The 21,527-nt window shown below is 41.7% G+C and overlaps 1 protein-coding gene across 1 annotated transcript in view; it reads right to left on the bottom strand.

Annotated features, from left to right (window-relative positions):
• BABAM2 (BRISC and BRCA1 A complex member 2) overlaps positions 1-21,527 on the bottom strand; it is a 134,848-nt gene that overhangs the window by 72,651 nt on the left and 40,670 nt on the right. The window contains exon 7 of the mRNA XM_083497233.1: positions 8,119-8,228. Coding sequence (XP_083353359.1) covers positions 8,119-8,228 — 110 coding nt within the window. The remainder of the gene's footprint in view (positions 1-8,118; positions 8,229-21,527) is intronic.

The raw sequence follows: 21,527 nt of genomic DNA, 5'->3' as shown, positions 1-21,527 counted from the left end.
TCTACAGCTAACACTTCTCCCATGTTTAAGCATGCTAAAGCCTCTGAGAAGTTTACATATAACTTTTTTTGCCATGAATTAAAACTGTAACATGGGAAGTGGAACTGAGGGAGAAAAGATGTCATTATTCAATGTTAGGAGTCATTTCAGTGTTCATACATAAGCCATTTTCTGGCTAAGGTAAAGGGTAAAGGGACCCCTGACCATTAGGTCCAGTCGTGGCCGAGTCTGGGGTTGCGGCGCTCATCTTGCTTTATTGGTCGAGGGAGCCGGCGTACAGCTTCCAGGTCATGTGGCCAGCATGACTAAGCCACTTCTGGCGAACCAGAGCAGCGCATGGAAGTGCTGTTTACCTTCTCGCCGGAGTGGTACCTATTTATCTACTTGCACTTTGACGTGCTTTTGAACTGCTAGGTTGGCAGGAGCAGGAACCAAGCAACGGGAGCTCACCCCGTCGTGGGGATTTGAACCGCCGACCTTCTGATTGGCAAATCCTAGGCTCTGTGGTTTAACCCACAGCGCCACCCATGTCCCCATTTTCTGGCTACTTTTCTCCAAATCTCCATGTCCTTTTGCCCAATTCTGATACATCTTCTGCTTCTCTACAGTGTTGGTTCTGAACCAGCAGCTTACTTGCCTTGCCTTACTTGTATACAGCTGTGTTTGTATACCACTTACTGACCTTTGCCGCCTTATGCATTCCAGCTGGCAGACATTGCCAGCACGGGATCCTCACCTTATAAACATTTTAATGAGCATTTAAGCAATATGATGTACAACTTTATGAAATCTGATTTGTATACCAGCTGAATTATAACCAAAGCTTTTGAGAACATATAGCAAAATGTTACGGATCACAAGTTTCTTTATAAATAATATATCTGTAAATTCTCTCGTCTGTCAGTCAAAACAAAATAAAGTGATCTGTTTACAGTTTTTAGTATTTTATCAGTTTAGAAACAGTGAAATTAGAATTATTCAGTCATGCACGCATGTGTGCATGGAGACAGCCCTATAAGATAGGGTGTGTGTGTGTGTGTGTGTGTGTGTGTGTGTAGGTTTCCTGAGAAAACATGCCCAGCAGCAGAAGTTTTCATAGAGCAAAATTCATATTTTAGCTTTTAGGGGCCAAGATGTTCTTTTTGCGGGGGTCTGGGAGGAAGGCCAGGAGGGATCTATGTGACTCAAGATGGAATTCCAAGTTCAAAAAGTTTTCAGCATTATGGGCAATGTTACAAACACACACACACACAGCCCAAAATGTATGGACTTAGCTTTTTTATTTCACACAGCTTGATAATGAAATATATATATTTAAAAAACTGATGGAGAAAAAAATCAAGTCATGTGTGAATCTATCTTGGAATTAAGTATTTATGGAAACATGCTGTTATATAAATGCAAACAACCCTTAAGCAAGTAGTAATATTTAGATGCTTTCACCCAGTTATCTTTAGAGAGATGTTTGATGAGCAAGGAGGAAAACAGTGAATGTGAAAAGGAGTCATTTATAGCTGATTGTAGGGTGACAGCTTATTGGAAATCTTGCCTAGTTTGCATGTATGTAGTGCATTATGAAATGTTTGACGAGGATGTTAGGAAAAAGGTCCTGTGTAAACAAACAATAGCAATGAATGCATTGCAGCAGCTGCCTGTGTTTCAAGTAGCTGGAAATTAACATCATCTAATGAAGGGTGGGCTATAACTAATATACTGGTTATCCAGACATTTTAGTTGGCTTGGATATGAACATGCTAACGCTGCATATAGGTATAGGCTCTCGCTTTTATATCTCGTCCTCTATTGCAAACAATCTCAGAGCAGATCATATTAAAGACTAGGACACAATGCTTATGCAAATGCAAAGAGCCCAACATACATACACCATACTTGTTCAGCTGCATGTGTTTTTTTAATGGCTGCATAATTTGTTTACAAAGTCCACTAAGCTCAACAAGGAACCAATTTTTAGAGACTTGTTCCGAGGTGAAACTAGCTGCCAGGGCTTTATTTCCCGGAGGAGCTAATATTACAAAAGCTCTAAAGGAGGCCTAAAATGCCAACAAAATGCAAAACAGGCCCACCCAGGGAGACATGTCCTTAGAAATCAGCATGCTTAGATCATGTCAGGCTCTCCATCTTTACTGCACAAATGCCAAACAAGGTCAAGGAGATTGTGTTCATAAAGCACTACAGAAACTGACTTATTTAAATTAGCAGCGGCAGCAGCAGCTACCTACACCGCTGAATTAGTATACATATGTGCAGCAAACCCAAAGCTCCAAATGCTTTTCCAACACTGTCTGAGAGAGACTACAGAACACACAGAAGCATTTAGAGGCAGGGTCATGTGAACAACTTTGAAGTTGACTTGCTGCTACAGAATTGAAATTCCTTCCAGCCTCCCTCACAGGACTTCCTGTGCCAGCAAATACGGTTATGGTGGGTCTTATTTAGCAAGGACACAATTCCCACTCTGGGCAGATATACACATAATGTGAAGCATATGAAATCCTGGAGACCCCAAAGGGCTATGGCCTGTAAATCTATCACTAATACAGTGGTACCTCGGGTTATAGACGCTTCAGGTTACAGACTCTGCTAACCCAAAAACAGTACCTTGGGTTAAGAACTTTGCTTCAGGATGAGAACAGAAATCGCGCGGCGGCGGCACAGCAGCAGTGGGAGAACCCATTAGCTAAAGTGGTGCTTCAAGTTAATAACAGTTTCAGGTTAAGAACAGACCTCCAGAACGAATTAAGTCCTTAACCTGAGGTACCACTGTACCTGACTTGACCAGCAAAAAAATTAAACCATTTGATTAAGATTTCTACTTACATTTCAGATTGTACTGTTGTTTAAAATTTTGTTTTATATTTTAATAAGCCCCCTCTACCTATTTCTAAAAGTTCCTCCGTTTAGCTGTGATTTTGCCAGATGGATCTCCTGATATGACACTTTTAAATATTGAAGCATACTGGAAGCCAGAGGAAGCTATAATATACTGGTAATAAAGAGAAGGCTACCAAATGGAAAAAAGTTCCCCGGAGATTTATGTTCCTGAAACTGGTTCACTCTCTAAATCACTTGGAAATGAACTTCATTTGCTGCTCAAATTTGGAAACAGTTGGATAGTGTGAGTCAAACAATAAATCAGTGTTTAGCGTAATAGAAATGTAAACATGCAACTCCTGGTGCTGCTAACTGTAATACACTGTGCTTTTAAAAATGTTTTAAAGGGAGGCAGCAGGAATTTGATGTCTCTCCATTCCCAACATTGTTGCTGAATGACTTGATGCTCAAAATCCATGTTAGTCACTCAGACTCCTTCCTCCTTGCCATTGCCAAATAACAGTAATGCGGTTAATCACCATGTGTGTCCAGCACCTATTTAATAATATCAGTTTTAAGACTTGTGGTCGCTGTCTCCAAGGTACTCCTTGGACCTAACATGGGATTAAAAAAAGAGCAGGCTGCTTGTGATCTCATTAAAATTTCCCTTTCTTCTGACTTGTAAGTTGGAGAAGGAGGCCAGGGGCCACCTATTTTTAAGAAGAGACCAAGAACTTTTTTTTTCATCCTTCCTGATACGCATACTCCTTCTCTTTGTTAAACGTGCCTCCATCTTGGAAGAAGGGAGTGGGTTCTTGCTCTTTTCTGTTTCATGACCACTTGCAGCAGCTGTATCTATAAACTGCACCCAATTATTCTGTGCAACACAGGGCTGCTGGTGCGGGAAAACATAGAAGCAGGGTTTACAGCTATTATATCTGGCACAGCTCACTAAAGTTGACCCATTATAATAATTTTGCTTGTTAAGACAGATATCAGATACATTTTCTTAATTTTGGAGTAAATACCTCTTGGTTAATGTTTCAAAACTGATGCGGCAGAGCTCTGCCTTGTGAATATGTTTATATAAAGTACACAGCAAGAATCTGGAAGAGCTCTAGCCACTAAAGCATACCTTTTAGGTTTCTGGAGGCTTTCTAATGTTCTGACAAAATTACATGCAAGTAGATATATTGTATGAGTGTCAAGTGATCACAAGTGGCAGTTTGACTTGATAAGCCAAGGCTCCATGATGGATTAAGTCTACATTTAAACCGTTAACTTTCAGGAGGATAAGTGTACCACAAAGTTGAACACTGCAAGTGACTGCTCATGTTTCATGAAGATGTTAAACATGAAGCAAAGATTTGCCAGTTCAGAAATACCTGATAAAAATTAAGTAAGCAATTATTCAAATTTAACAAAGTTTCTTGAGTAGTTTTCTCTCCTTGCAAAAAATTTTTGTATACACTTTACCTTAAAAATTCACCAATCATAAATCTAAAAGAGATGGATCGATCTTTGCAATTACCCTCTTCTACACCACAAACTGGGATGCGGGTGGCGCTGTGGTCTAAACCACTGAGCCTCTTGGGCTTCCCAATCAGAAGGTCGGCGGTTCGAATCCCCATGATGGGGTGAGCTCCCATTGCTGTGTCCCAGCTCCTGCCAACCTAGCAGTTAGAAAGCATGCCAGTGCAAGTAGATAAATAGGTACTGCTCTGGCGGGAAGGTAAACGGCGTTTCCATGCGCTGCTCTGGTTTCAGTGTTCCGTTGCACCAGAAGCAGCTTAGTCATGCTGGCCACATGACCCGGAAAAACTGTCTGAGGACAAACGCCAGCTCCCTCAGCCTGTAAAGTGAGATGACCGGCGCAACCCCAGAGTCGCCTGCAACTGGACTTAACTGTCAGGGGTCCTTTACCTTTATCTTTTTACACCACAAATTACCCCCCAAATAAAATGGTAGTATAATTTAGTCGGTAGAGGTTACACCAAAGAAGGTGACAGACCATTAACTATCCTGAACTTTTGTATTCCTAGCAAAATTGTCAAAGTTGTACTTTTTCATGCGAGATAAACAACTGCGGAGATTACAATTAGCATTGTAACAAGCACTTGCTGAAGCACTGGCCTTCCTTTTCACAAATATAATCAGCTAGCATTAAAACAATGAAATAAACTGGGTAATTTGCTTGCATCGGAAGTCAACAAAAGATTATTTCTAGTGCTTTCTTCCTTAAAAGAATCTTGATGACATGCATTTCACTTAACCTTTTCACATGAGACCATTATGACTTGTATTTAAAATCTTATTACCCCATTATTGCTAAAGAATGTTTGAAGGTGTCTGAACAATATATTTTCATAAAATATGTCTAAGTGCTTAACTAGATGCTAAATTTGACAGCAGCTGTCATAGGGTCAAAGTAAATGTGATGGTAAATGCATATTTGATTTAATGTGCATAGTTTTAAAAATGAAAACAGCGGCTACTGGGCGTTGTATTTGATAACTATCAGGATTACAGCACGTAGAGAGGGTGAGTTTAACCCTTTCCCTCATGCTATGTATGGGCCTGGGGCCAGAGACCTATCCTCTCAATGAAAACAGCAGCTTTTGAGAAACATTCCTTATGACTGATTAAGCTCACTGATTACATTTTTACTTATGCTGGTCTGCAGTAATGCAGAACTTAATGCACACAGAGGTGTACAGAGAAGGTGGAGTTCCCCCAAATATCTGAGGTCCAAACCACTTAGGCCTTGAATGGCTAAAACCAATACTCTCAATTGGCTCTGGAAACTCTGGTAACCAGAGCAGTCATTTGTGAGTTGGAGGTATGTTGTCCTAAGCTGTAGCCAGTTAACAATGTAGTCAGCATCCTGGACATTGTTCAAAGGTAGAGTATTAAGGATGCCTTGCAACTAGGCTACTGGACCGTAGTAGGCAGGCACACATATTTCTCAAGCAGACACTATGAATATACCACAATATACCACTCAAAGTGCTTTTTTGGGGGAAGGAACATACCTGGCTACAGTGGCCACTCAAAGCTAGGTCCAGCAATACTCCCAAGCCCCAAAGCCTCCTTCAGTTATGATCAGTATTAATCCTAATCAAAAATTAATCCTGTCTAATTACACTTTCTTCTTTTGCAAATTACTTGGCACTGTGTCCCATAGGCATTCACAATCCAAGTGTATGCACATTTAACATCTACAATAAAAACAAACCTATGGAGGATGTATTTGTCCAATCAGTTACCTGAGACCATTTCTTTCTTTCAATATCCTACACTGTCTAGACTAAAAAAATATATATTAAAAAAATCATTCCAGTAGCACCTTAGAGACCAACTAAATTTGGTATTGGTATGCATGCACATGAAAGCTCATACCAGTAACAAACTTAGTTGGTCTCTAAGGTGCTACTGGAAGGGATTTTTAAATTTTGTTTCAACTACGGCAGACCAACACGGCTACCTACCTGTAACTATGTCTAGACTAGGTATTTGAAGAAGCAGGTCTTCCACTTTAGATACTGCGTCCATTTAAGGACACTAGAAACCTTTAAAGCCTTTGAGGCTTTCTTTCAGGTTAACAACTTGTAACTTTCTCTTTGGAAGCCTTCATCTGTTAAGACGTAAAGCAAAACAAGAGGTTTTTCCACGGATTCTTATCTCTAAGGTAAAGTACATTTAAGCCTGAAGCTCTGAAGCTCTGAAGCAGACCTTTCAAGACTGAAGTACAAAGTGCCGGGGGGGGGGGGCTGGAAAAGGAACAGAGATGCACTCAGCTCCAAAAATGGAAGAAGAGAAAACTAATGAAGGAGGTGGATTTTCCCCACCACTTCCAATGCTTCCATTTTAGGAGCAAAATTAGTTTATTAGCAAGTCTGCTAAATGTATTGCACAGTAACTTTCAAGTAAAATGTTCCTTCATGTGCTTGGTCAAAACAGCTTTTTAGACCACAGATTCCCAACTGCACTTTAAGAAAAGCATTCTTACAGCTTGCCTAAATACCGCTTAATCTGAAGAAGCCTTTTTCTATTCTTCATAGGGCATAGTTTAGGGGGAATGCTATTCAACAACAACATAGAACAAAATGATTTAATAGCTTGATCCTATTCCCTGTTAAATACTGCATTAAAAAGGTGAGAATTAAATTTAACCAGTGCTCTGTCCATTTGCAGAATGAAGCTTGTTGCATTGCATTCCTCACTCCTGACTCCACAGGTTGGAAGATTGGCTACTGACTTACTCACAATGTAATAATGACGCAGCACCAGGCATACAGAGATAGCGGCAGGGAAACAAGCATCACTTCCTGGTTCACATCACTCTGACCCCATTCCCACAGTAGTTGAGATTCAGAGATCACAAGCTAGCACAACAGCCAAAGAGTTCCAGACACTTTGATTTATGCCTCTCAATAAAAATATCCACTAGCTACAGTTGAAACACATTGCAAGTATGTAAATTCACTGCATAGCAAAACACAATGAAAGGGTTAACAAGACACCCAACTTGGGCGAAGGCATGAGTTGGGGCTGTCACTCATGCAGCTGTGACATTGCTGAATGGTAGCATTTAATTACTTTATTTCATTTTTAATAGGTGCTAGAACCATTGGTGAGTTGTGCCATTTGCTATGGTTATTCACTGCTGTTTTTTCATGTACTATTCTGTCAAAGTTGCTACTGGGATAGTGCGTTGACTGACCAGATGACTGGCATACAAGCAGTGGACAGCTCAGGCAGTAGAGCATGAGACTCTTAATCTCAAGGATGTGGGTTCGAGATCCACGTTGGGCAAAGTATTCCTGCATTGCAGGGGGTTGGACAAGATGACCCTCGTGGTCCCTTCTAACTCGACAATTCTGTGATTCTATGATCAGCCTGTCACTGGCGTTTTATATGTTTCCCCTAATGGAAAAAATCTGAGAAAAATCTCTGCACCTTAAATCCCCTTGGGTGGGGGGTGTGGTCAATGGAATAAAGAGAGAAAAGATGGAACCTTCAACCAATACCATTTCAGGAAGCTACAAGCTGCTTGCAATACTGCCAGTGCTGGCTCAGCTCTAATAGTATTATATACTTAAGGATGGATCTGGCATGGCAAACTGCATGGATTTACCAGCACAGCCACTTACAATCATAATCTTGGCTTTTGACAATTAAAAGTCAGAGAGGTTTGATGCCCCCCAAAACTTCATGCATGAACAGCAAGTGGTATAATTAAATGTTATGAGAACAGGAATATCATATATGAGGTGCTGCACTTACTGTTCGATTCGTGGAGACAGATACAGTTTGGGGAAAACTTGAGTAGCTTCTGTATCCTCAAAGCTGACGGAAAGAAGAGCAACATCTTCCCCGGGGTCTTCATTTGCATCCTACAAACAAACATACACAAAAAGAAAACAACTTCAGACTGAAAGTAGACATAAGCTCAATAATGGGAGAGAGTCCAAGGCCTGTTCAAGAGGTTTGCAGTCTGCAAGTGCAACCCATTAAAAAAAATGTGGAGAGACAACTTGCTCAGCACTGAGGGGCACACTGGAAAACAGAACATTAGCAGGGACAAATCTGCATATTTTAGGTGCATGTGGTCGACATAAATTACATGTCATTGCTATGAACATGGCAGATGTCAAATTACTGCTAGTGGGCATGTCACAATATTCTTCTGCAGAAATTGTTGCCCTCAAAACTCAACTCAGCTCTTAATAATAATAATTTTTTTATAACTGTAACAAACAAGGAATATGGGTTGATTCTTTGCTTCATGATTTGTAATCTTGAGTTTTGCTGCCACCATTTCAATTTGCCCTTCACAACTATGAATGCAAGATTATTTTTAAAATTAAGGAAGTGAATTTATGGTTTCCTAGATGGCAAATTTGGCCATGTGCATGACTTATTCTGCTGACCCTCCCAAAATTTGAAAAATGTAGTTCTCCAGTTGTTTCAATCAGCTTGACTTTCTCTGTTTTTGTTTTAAAAGTTGGAAGAGGGCTCGTGAGCAACCAAGCAATATCTCTTTCCAGTGTTGCTAACATCCCAGAGAATAAATATTCTGGCAAAAGTCCGATGGCTCAGAAGTAGAGCACATGCTCTGCATGCGGAATGTAATCAGGTTCATTCACTGGTAGAAAGACTGGGAAAGTCTGAAATCCAGGAGAGTTGTGGCCCAATACTGGGCTAGATGCAGCAATGGTCTTAATTTGGGAATAAATCAGTTTGTTCTAATTCCATAATTCAGTAGGGTATTTGTATTACTCCTAAATGTTTATATGTCCCTGAAGCTTTGCAAGAGGGGGGTATATAAATACTGTGATAAATATATACACTTAATTATTTATTTGGTCAAGAGATAACAATACAACTATGTAAGCGTAATGGAATCCTTTTTCTAATTACCGCAACTTGAAAGAGAAATACCCTATGGGGGGTAAACCAAGCCAGAGGTATCACAGATGACACTTGCAGGAAGAATTTGTAGCATGCCTGAACAAGACCTGAAGGTCATGCAGGCCTGCTTATAATACTGAGTCACTTCTATATGCATGTCTGTTTTTTCATTGTCACTGTCTACTCCGCATCTGCTGGGGGGGGGGACACCCCAAGACATCGGGGAGCCCAGGGCTGCATATGTATTGTTTTGCACACTTAACTGCATTTTCTCTAGGCAGAGTGCACCTACCAAAGAAAGCAGATCTGACATTGGTAGTCGATGTCCTAGTGGTTTAACCGCGCTCAGAATGGACTATTGCAACACTTTCTATGCAGGGCTGCCTTCAAGGAGAGTTCAGAAATGATAACTGGTACAAAAAGTGGCTTGTCAGGATGTTGAACAGGCTGTGGCAACTGGAGCACAAAGATTCTATACCAAAGGCACTGGTTACCTATTAGTATACAGGCCCAGTTTAAGTTAATGACACCCTGATGGGCTGCCTTCGCCTGTATAAATCCACTTGATCAAAGTCTCAGCTCAGTGACTGCCCTCACTCAGCTTACTGACTGCCCACACTGAAAGGACAGTTGGTAGGATCCAGGAACAGGGTCATCTCAGTGTTGGCACAACTTTTACAGAACTCCCCCCTAGTCTGATAGACTCTCTCCCTCTTCTTTAAGTGTATGATCACACTACTCATTCATACTAAATCAGAGGATGGGGGGAAGCCCAGAACAGATTTATGGGGCACTATGGTTTATACAAGGACACGGGTGGTGCTGTGGGTTAAACCACAGAGCCTGGGACTTGCCGATCACAAGGTCGATGGTTCGAATCCCCGCGACAGGGTGAGCTCCCGTTGCTCGGTCCCTGCTCCTGCCAACCTAGCAGTTCGAAAGCACGTCAAAGTGCAAGTAGATAAATAGGTACCGCTCCGGCGGGAAGGTAAACGGTGTTTTCCATGTGCTGCTCTGGTTCGCCAGAAGCAGCTTAGTCATGCTGGCCACATGACCTGGAAGCTGTACGCCGGCTCCCTCTGCCAATAAAGCGAGATGAGCGCCGCAACCCCAGAGTCGGCCACGACTGGACCTAATGGTCAGGGGTCCCTTTACCTTTACCTTTATGGTTTATACTGTGAACAAGCCGTGTGATCATACACACTGCTCAAAATTCCCTGCCACTGTTCCTAGTTCAAAAAAAGCCACTGTTCCCAGTTTTGAAGATCACAGATTTTAAGGGGGGAGGGGGAAGGATGCTTAGAACATACAACTATTTTAAAAACAACAACAAACCATTTCATTCACCATAAAACTCTCACACAATTCGTTATGCAAAGATTTTGATATTGTTTTTACTTGCATTTGTAAACTGCCTCATGTGCATATTGGAGTGATGGGGGTATAAGTTTCTTTTAAAAACAAATAATTTAATGACAATGCATTTTTAAAGTAATCATTTCCCCGTAATGTATAGTATGCTAAAATTCTCTTAACTGAATTTTGTGTTTTATCCATTAGGATCATTAAACGATGCGCCAGTTCTTGTTACTTGTAGTGATGTAGGTTTCAGGATACCTTTCACAATTTGTTTTTTATTTGACCATGTAAGCCATTAAACAACAGAGTAACCTTTTAAAAAATAGATTCCTGGCAACTAATGCCCAAACACATTCAAAGCACAATGCACGAACACATTGTTTTCCTGCATCCTTCTACCTACTGTAACTAAAAACTGGGAACTTACTGGAACTGAGGATTTATGATGAGTCACAGTGCTAATAGCCAGTCCAACCAAAACATCTGCTCTACACTGTTACAACTGCTATAATTCATTTCCCCTTGTGTTTGGAGTAGAACCAAGTTGCATAGTAAGGATCTGAGAAACGAAGAAGCCTACAAAAAACAGGTATAAACTCAGGAAAGGATACCGATTTTTCAAAAGGCAATATTTATGCCAACCAAGTACCCATAATTATTTGTAACTAACACCCATCAGAGAGGGTGTGTACATGTTCCCAGTTCAGCTCTTTGCACAAATCTACACAATTATCCTAACCATTTTTGCCCAGTTAGATTGAAGGACACCACCATTTGCCTGTCTGCCTGCCTGCGTCCCCCCCTCCATTATTAACATTTATAGCCTCGTGTTAATAGGCAGTATTGGAGACAGCTTCCTCATTCTGGAGATATTAGATGCTAAAAATACTGTGTTGTATGCAGTGGTTGCGTGAGAGGAAGGCAGCTTGCGCAAACAAGCTTTCCTCTCCCCTCCCCTCTCCAGAGGTTGTTTTTTCTTTGTGGTGGTGGGGGGATCCTGAACATGGAACTGGAGTAAAGGGGGAAACTGCCTGAAATCAGATGGAGGAATCTTGCTTGAAATGGAACTCCACTGCTTGATTTTGGGCCCTTCCTCCTTTGTACAGCAGTTCTGTATGAAATATTTCTTCATGCTCCAACTTTATGAATATCTACATATGAAACAAGTTTCTGCCTCCTACAAAGACACACTCCTCTTTCCATCTCAGAGAAAAGCATGGCTTGCATCTCAAGTTATCCATTAAATATGCTAGCACTGAAGCTCCTCTGTAGAGTGGTACCTTGGGTTGAGTACTTAATTCATTCCGGAGGTCCGTTCTTAACCTGAAACTGTTCTTAACCTGAAGCACCACTTTAGCTAATGGGGCCTCTTGCTGCTGCTGCGCCGCCAGAGCACGATTTCTGTTCTTATCCTGAAGCACTATTTCTGGGTTAGCGGAGTCTGTAACCTGAAGCGTATGTAACCCGAGGTACCATGTACTGTATGAATAAAGACATAGCTAGCTGGACAATACAAGAAGCTTTTAATTATAGTAGCTATCTTAAGCAGTTGAGGGGAGCATTTTTCAGCAAAGGTACTCTACTGGGCATGGCGGGCAGACAGATGCTTCACTAGGGCTCCAGGAGAGAGCAGAAAAGTGAATGCCAACCACACAAGAAGGACGGAGAAATCAATGTTTAGATGCAAACTTGTTGGAGAGCAGCAGTCCATCCTTGTCTGAAAAACAAGCTTCAAGGTTACTGACCAATGGAAAAAGGGAGAGTGGCTATCTCCAAGGATGAATTACACAGTGGTGCCACAGCATAGTTAACATACAGAACTTAAATACCTCCGCTGAAATATGGATGTGTATTACAGTGGTACCTTGGTTCTTGAACTTCATCTGTTCCAGGAGTCTGTTCGACTCCTGAAACTGTTCGAAAACCAAGGCACAGTTTCTGATTGGCTGCAGGAGCTTCCTGTGCTCAAGTGGAAGCTGCGTCGGATGTTCAGCTTCCGAAAAACGTTCACAAACCGGGACACTTACTTCCGGGTTTGTGGTATTTGGGAGACAATTTGTTTGACAACTAAGCCATTCAAGAACCAAGGTACCACTGTATGTCATACTGCCACTCTTGAAGTTGCCTGTTGAACTGCAGGCTGCCTGAAACACAAAAACCACCCTTATACACACCCCCATACATAGTTTAAAACAATGGCACATACACACAGATATCTCTGTTCACCTCCTCAACTCTAAAGAAGTGGTGCTTTTAAAAAATATCAGTGCTTCAGTGTCTCATGCATTCCATGCAATACATGATCTGCCTCTTTGGAAGGTATTTTGGATTTTCTTTCAGGTTTCTAATGCCGCAAGTGGGCTTGTCTCTTTTATTCTTCATTGTGCAAAACCTAGCTGCAGGACCTACATAAATTATAACGCTTTTTAATGCTCTATAGAACAGGGCAGCCCAAGTTTTCATACCACGTGAGCTTCAACATGGAACCTGCGAGCCACACACTGCTTTGTCCTGTGTGGGGGTGGGAGGGGAAGACTAAAATTTGATGCCTCCCCCCCCCCCAGCCCTCATGCTGCTTTCCCAAAGCCAGCTATGAAAGGCGCCAGGGCTTTGGGAAGGAGGTGTTTGCTCCGACAGGGTTCTAGAGCCCTCCAACTTCCTTCGCAAAACTGGGAAAGCACTAACTAGGCTTTGGGAGGGAGGTGGGAGGACTCTAGGACGCTCATGCCTCCTTGCCAAAGTCCAGTGGCTTGCTTACCCAACTTTGGAAATGTTGCCGAAGGGCACCCAAAAAGGCATTGAGCCACATCTTGGACCCACCCTGCTACAGAGTAACTAGACATTTGATCGGATCAAATAGCTTATTTTGGAATTTTCAACAGCAAAACCATCACAACCATTCCACCAGCTCTTGCTCGCAAACCTTATGGCAGCACCTCAGAAATTCACAACCTGGAGGTGCTCAGGCAAGAGTGCCATTTCTCTCACACAGAAATACTTTTGAATACTCTTCCTTGAGTCCAAGTTATTTTGCTCAGTCCCTGATGACAAAAGATCCAACCAAGAAAAGAGAAAGACTGTAATGAATTCCCACCCCCTGCCCACAAAACATATTCTCTGCAGCTAAATGGCTCAGATCAAATCATGCCCAAACAGCAGATAAAGCTCTTGCTGAGATTGTGAAAACTCCTTACTTGCTTACATACTGGAAAGGTTTTTCTAACCACATGGATCTGCACAGCAAAGTTATTTTGTTTCAATTTTACAGCTTTCTGGGGTAAAAACCATCATAATGAATAAAACTGATTGATAAAAGCTGTAAAGAGACTACACTGCTCCTTTCCAAGTTAAGTGGTTGCTTTTAGAATATATACTGAACAGCGACAACAACTTCACTGCGAGGGAATAAGAGTTGCTTCACCAGCTCTCCCTCCATCTCAGGCAGCTTTCATGCTCAATGCAAGAGCCCAGCTCTCACTACTCAGGAGAGAGTTAAGAATGCCATGAGTACACCTTACTTTCTACTTACCAGCACTTGGGTGGGGATCATTTCTACTGAGTCTGTTATCAGCTGCCCCAGGCCTCCTCTAACCTCAAGAAATGCAAGACTCACACCTCTGGAATTCCCTCAGCTGCTGTTCCCCACCCTGGATATGATGCTATTGAAGTAAGTACTATTTAGTAAAATATCCACTTTCCACAACTTGAAATCTGCTGCTTATTATACAGCCTTGGATGGATGAAACAAGAGGGTTTCTTTTGACCTAGAGCAGGGGTCAGCAACCTTTTTTCAGCAGGGGGCTGGTCCACCGTCCCTCAAACCATGTGATGGGCTGGACTATATTTTAGGGGTGGGGAATGAACGAATTCCTATGCCCCACAAATAACCCAGAGATGCATTTTAAATAAAAGCACACATTCTACTCATGTAAAAACATCAGGCAGGCCCCACAAATAACCCAGAAATGCATTTTAAATAAAAGGACACATTCTACTCATGTAAAAACATGCTGATTCCCAGACTGTCCGCAGGCCAGATTGAGAAGGCAATTGGGCTGCATCCGGCCCACGGCCTTAGATTGCCTACCCCTGACCTAGAGTATTTCCAGCCATATATCTGATACAACATTAGCCAAGAGAGGGCATTCAGGAAGGAAGGATCATGCCAGATGACTCAGGTATTTCCAACAGAAGAACCCAGTAGGGAACATGGCCAGTTTTGTACCTTGTGCTGCGGATCCATCAGGTGTCAGACAGATAAACAACTATTTGACTTTTAGAAGACATCTGAAGGCAGCTCTGTTCAGGGAAGTTCTTAATGGTTGATGTTTTACTGTGTTTTTAACACTTTGTTGGGAGCCACCCAGAGTGGCTGGGGAAACCCAGTCAGATGGGTGGCATATAATTATCATCATCATCATCATCCAGAATTTTCAGCTTAGCCACGAAGTTGGTCAGGCAGCAGGACTGGCAAAGGTCATTCTGGATTTGGCATTGTGAACTTCTAACATATTGGGGGTGGGGACTTCAATATTTATGGCAAATGCTCCCTTATCTGGGTCTCAACTAAGGACTTCGTGGTCACTATTACCACCATAAGATGGAAACCAATATTCAAAGCTGAACCCGTATCATCTTAAACTGAGATTGTTGGCTTTCATATTACACAAACTGGGCACAACCCAAGTTCTTATTTCCCTCTTGAAAGGAATGGAAGCTGCACATGAGTCTCGCTCAGGAAAGCTTCTTGATTATGCCCATTATTCCCATTTCATATGAACACACTGCATTATTTCCCTAAGCCTGAAAGACAGGAAGAGCTATAAATCTAAACACATACTTGGCTACATTAGATATAATCTACTGGGAAAACTACTGTCCTTTCAATAAACAGGACTCCAAAGTATTTTTTAAAGGAACATACAGTTTCACCAGATTATGTCAAAACAATATTTTAGAAAGTGACACATTGAGTTACTGTAACCAATCCGATATTGTCAAACAAAGAGTAGAAACCCCCAAACTGATTGCAGTCTAGCTAAAGGATATTTCTACCCTTATCAACAATACTGCTGTGTGAACACCCTGCTCAGGCTCCTTCAATTCCCATCCCCTAACCATATACACTGCATGAATACTATGAACGTCTCAAGATTGAGGTGACCCAGTTGAGTTCCTATGTCTTTCCTGTCCTCAACAGAACAATCATAGTTATGCCCAAAAACAAACATAGGAAGCCAAAGCAACAATGAAAAACAGTGCATCAGTTTCAAGTTCATCCATGCGGGTGGTTTCTTTGCATCATGCAATGCACACTAAAGGCATCTTTTGTTTTTATGATGGTAGTGCAGTAAGAATGAGTTAACATTACAGTCATGTGCCTATGTTTGGCCAGCAGGTAAAACACTCAAAGCATATTTTAGCTACATGACAAGTCTCTAAACCTATACCAAACAGTTTCGAATAAACCTTGCAGTATTATTTTGCTAAGTGGTGACAGTGTACTTGAGCTATTCAAGACATAAAGGAAAAGATGAACTCTTGCCTGAGGAGCCTGACATCTTAATGTGAAAAGATAAGAACTGACAACATACTAAGGAATCTTGAGAATGTTATAACACAGGGCTTGATCTTGTGAAGTACAAGTAATAAACACTACTATTTAGTATTAAATTTGACATCTAATCTGCAGAAGTTAAGACACATTCTGTGTATGCTCTGTTTGCTTTAAGATCTTTCAGTGGCACATCATAATGCTATTTATATTATCAGGATTGATTCTTGGACAGCATTTTCTTTCATTGTATTTAAAATGTGCATCCTGCATCAAAATGCATTTCTTTTTCATTTCAGCTGCCCAATCTGGCACTTTTAAAAAAGCAATGCCCCTTTCAGGTGTGATCACAAGCCCAGATATTCTGGATACCTTTCTTAATATGATCAACCCTTGTTGCATACCTACATGGGGGGTAAAAGGACATCTTGTTCCCATAAACTATCTTAGGGTGATGCAAACGTGGTATGAGTTAGTGTGTTCTATGCCAAACTGTGCCCAACCTAGAAGGCTACCTATATTTGGCAACAAACCCTAGAAATAAGCAACTAGTCCTGCCTGGCAAGGAGGACTACTCTTGACAGGCTAAAATATGAGTTTGCCAGTAGCAAGTAAGTGAGCACATCTGCGAAAGCTTTGCTCTTCATATTGCCTATTCTTCTCTTTCTGTCTCTTCCTTCAAAACTCTTTCCGCTATCTTAAACTCTTCAGCTCATCTTTTTTTTTTAATTTAAAATACTTATAGGCCACCTTCATGACTAAAACTCACTCGTTGAGGCTAACTGATAAAAAAGAAATTTATGTTCCATTTGTTGCAAAGTTCATTTTGCCCCACCACACTTCTCTGAACATTGGCTCCCTGTTGCTTCTCACATTTGTGAACTTGTACAAGCTTTCAAATGTCTTCGTTCCCTTCCTTATCTACCTGCTCTTCACAAGTCCCACGCACCTGGTGTTGCTTGTTTCCCCTTCTTGCTGCTCTCTACTATTGAGATAGATGTTAGGAGGCATGTTCCAAAGTGAAGAGGCAAGTTTAACTTTCTCTTTCTCTAACAGAACTTGCACCTTTTCAGTTTCCACAACTCTTCCGCTCCATATCTCATTTTATTAAGGTTGTAGGATGGAAGATACAGCAGATGAATATTGCAATCATCTCAAGGACAAAAACAATTTGACAACCTGTATCCTTTGGTCGCTTCAATGAGCACAGATGTGGCAAGGACCTTCACCACTCCAAAATGTCCCCTTGCCTTGGGTGAGCTGAATGGCATATAACAGTTCTACATAATTATGCTGATAACTCCTTCGCTAGCTTAGAAGTCTGATTGTAGCTCGGGTTCAAGTGCTACCCAGAACCAACGTAGTAACCTTCGTGAATGCAAAGAGGAAAGCATCATATCCTTAAGAGATGCAAGATGAAAACACACCAGAGTGTATTCTAAGATAGTCTACAACAGGCTTGGGGACCTGTGGCCCTTCAGATATTGCAGGCCACCAATTCCCTTCTTCCTGTTCATCAACCATAAAGACATGAGTTTGAATTCAACTATATCTGGAGGGTCCGTATAATTAAAGCTATGGTTTTCCCAGTAGTGATGTATGGAAGTGAGAGATGGACCATAAAGAAGGCTGATCGCCGAAGAATTGATGCTTTTGAATTATGGTGCTGGAGGAGACTCTTGAGAGTCCCATGGACTGCAAGAAGATCAAACCTATCCATTCTTAAGGAAATCAGCTCTGAGTGCTCACTGGAAGGACAGATCGTGAAGCTGAGGCTCCAATACTTCGGCCACCTCATGAGAAGAGAAGACTCCCAGGAAAATACCCTGATGTTGGGAAAGATGGAGGGCATAAGGAGAAGGGGACGACAGAGGATGAGATGGTTGAAGCAACCAGCATGAGTTTGACCAAACTGCAGGAGGCAGTGGAAGACAGGAGTGCCTGGCGTGCTCTGGTCCATGGGGTCACGAAGAGGCGGACACGACTAAATGACTAAACAAAAACAAATATCTGGAGGGACACAGGTTCCCCACTCCTGGTCTAGACTATCTACCTGATGTAAGAACCAATCTGGATTAATAATGCCAGGCACAGACAGTCTTCCTAACAGATTATGATTCTAAACAGGCTTGACAACAGCACTTCTTGGAAAGGGATCAGAAAGGCAGTAGAAGTCTTGCCCCTCCCGCAGCCTCTGTAATAAATACACAAAATAAAAAGCACCATAATGTTGGGCATTTAAAGCAGGGTACATATGTCCTCCCAAAAGTACACAGAGCAGCTTGATTGCAATCCTGCCCCCTCCAACTTCTTCCATGAGACTGAGAAAGCCTGTTCTTTCTCACAACAAAATGTACGGTTTTCACATCATAAATTGTTTGGCTGCTGCTGTTTTTGGTTAGCATCCTCCTGCAACTTATCCCCATGGGAGAGGCTATCACAATGCTGCGGCACATAATATTCTGCATTTACATTTATACCCGGGCACAAATGAATCATAGAACTGCAGAGTTGGAAGGGATCCCCGAAGGTCATCTAGTTCAACCCCCTGCAATGCAGGAATCAAAATGCAAAACGCAGTACAGGAAACAGATTCTTAGACTAGCAACATGTACCGTTCAGTTTCTCCCGCATTATACTTTTAACTGCTTCATCATCTATTAGATCACATGTTTTCTGTCACTTGAAATAAGCAGGAAACACCATCATTTAAACTGGCTACCTAATAAACCAATCTTCAAAGTTTTCAAGCAACCACTTCAACCTATTTTGTACTTTAAAAAAAGACTATTCAGGAGAAACAGTTACTTATTTTGTGAGTCTTCACATGCACATATAGTAATTAGAATAGTATATAGTTGTTCATGGACTAGTATAGTAATTAGCAGCCAGAAAGTATGTATTGTGAATAACAATTTGCTGCAAAGGCTCTTTTCTGGAATATTATTCTATCACATACTGTTTGAACGGAAATATTTTTCTCCAATAAAAGTTCGTTTTACTCCTTTCCCAGCCACACAAAACAGGAAGACATAACACATCGCCTTTTATGGTTAGAAAAATCAGACTGAGGTCTTAACGTTCTTGGACAAGCAATGCCCACATTACTACCAACACTTTTTTTTTTACTTAACAATCTTTGAAGAGGAAGTCGATGCCTCGTATGCTCTAGGCTAAATAGAGTTATTAGCAAGACAGATACTGACAGAAATGCTTACCAGAATAAGGTCATTGATTAATCAGGCAAGGAGTCTGCTACAGGAAAGGAATTAATGTATTTGCCGAATGCCACTTAGGGCAAGTTCACACATTTGCAAAAATTAAGATTTTCTGTGTGGCAAGGTGAAGACCCACACGCGACCCTCCACCACATATGACTCAGAAATTTATGATCCTTGTTTTAAAATTAAATAAATGCAGAGCTCACATAAGAATGGGGGTACTGCTGGAGAAGCAATGTAGATATAGTCCTGGAGTCGGCTTTGTCACTGTATGAATGAGAACTGTGTGCATCCACATGCATTTAGAATCTTCTATGTCAAATGCTTGCAATCCATGATGGGAAGAACACAGTGACCTGGTTCACATAACATGTTAAGCCAAACTATGACATAGTGTGAACTCAAAGCACATGAGCTCCCAAAAAGGAGCTCATGGCTTCTTTGCTCATTCCGTCATTTTGCTGCTGCGTTGCACTGAATTAAGCCATAGTTTGGCTTACCACGTCATCCACGTGGCTTAGCTCTCTAACAAGAGACTAACTGTGAGCACAATTAAAAGTGTTGGTGTTGACCTTTAAAGCCCTAAACGGCCTCGGCCCAGTATACCTAAAGGAGTGTCTCCACCCCCATCGTTCTGCCTGGACACTGAGGTCCAGTGCCGAGGGCCTTCTGGCGGTTCCCTCATTGTGAGAAGCAAAGCTACAGGGAACCAGGCAGAGGGCCTTCTCGGTAGTGGCGCCTGCCTTGTGGAACGCCCTCCCATCAGATGTCAAAGAGATAAACAACTACCTGACATCCAGAAGACATCTTAAGGCAGCCCTGTTCAGGGAAGTTTTTAATGTATGACATATTGGTGTATTTTTGGTCTTTGTGGAAGCCGCCCAGAGTGGCTGGAGAAACCCAGCCAGATGGGCGGGGTACAAATAATACATTATTATTATTATTATTATTATTATTATTATTATTATTATTACTGTAACCAAGGTTTGTCCTATGGTTTGTCCAGCAGAATTAAAACAACAAGTCCAGGTTTATATGACATGCTAAGCCAAGCTACGGCTTAGTTCACCATAGCAGCAAAATGACTGGGGGTGGAGGAGTAAACTCATCACTATCTCCTGCAATGGATCCAAATTACAAGAAAGAAGATTCCACCTAAACATTAGGAAGACCTTCCTGACAGTAAGAGCTGTTTGACAGTGGAATTTGCTGCCAAGGAGTGTGGTGGAGTCTCCTTCTTTGGAGGTCTTTAAGCAGAGGCTTGACAACCATATGTCAGGAGTGCTCTGATGGTGTTTCCTGCTTGGCAGGGGGTTGGACTCGATGGTCCTTGTGGTCTATTCTAACTCTATGATTCTATGATTCTATGATTCCTCTCTTGAAACCAGTGCATTTGTGCTAAGCTATGGTTTGGCTTAGCTGACATGCAAAATAGGGCACTGTACGAATCTGCTCATCCACAGCCATAATGAACCAGCAGCAGGTTCCACTATTACAGTGATATTTTCATCAGCTAGAGTGTTCAGGAAAATCTCTGCAGAGTCATTGCTCCTGTATCCATGGATAGGCCATTTTACACATTAACAATGTTCACAACAGTGCTGCTCCTAGGGTCATTGCTAGCTTTCTGGATGGAGTCAATCTTGTCCAGTTAAGCTGAACCCCAAACACTGATGCCATTATGAACTTAACAGCTGTTGTTCAACTCTACTTGCATATATAAGTTTACACAAATTCAGTGTGGTGTTACACTTATCATATAGATATTGATTAGGGAAAACTTTTTGCAGTGTTATGTGAGATAAATATGAAAGCAGGGGCAGCACACAGTGACCCACCTGCACTCTACCACTTCTGTCCCTTCAGCTGAAACGTGAGGCAGAAGTCTCCCAGTTTCACCCACCTACTGCAACATTTTTTTCCTGGCCTTCCTTTCATATACCACTGTCTTCTCATGGTTTCCACCTAGTTCCCTTTTGGGCACAAAATGATGACCTTAGAATGGGAGCAGCTCTACACAGATGTGCCTTTGCTTATGTTACGAAGATAAACTACAGAGTACTTGCAAGGCATTTATATGCAAAGGCAACATGGAATATATGACAAAATAAGGAATATTTCAAATCTTATCAAATCAGATTCGTGGG

The sequence above is a fragment of the Podarcis liolepis genome, assembly GCF_965112155.1.
Source record: "Podarcis liolepis genome assembly, chromosome: 3".
NCBI lineage: Eukaryota > Metazoa > Chordata > Lepidosauria > Squamata > Lacertidae > Podarcis > Podarcis liolepis.
This window is presented reverse-complemented; position numbering and strand designations above follow the sequence as displayed.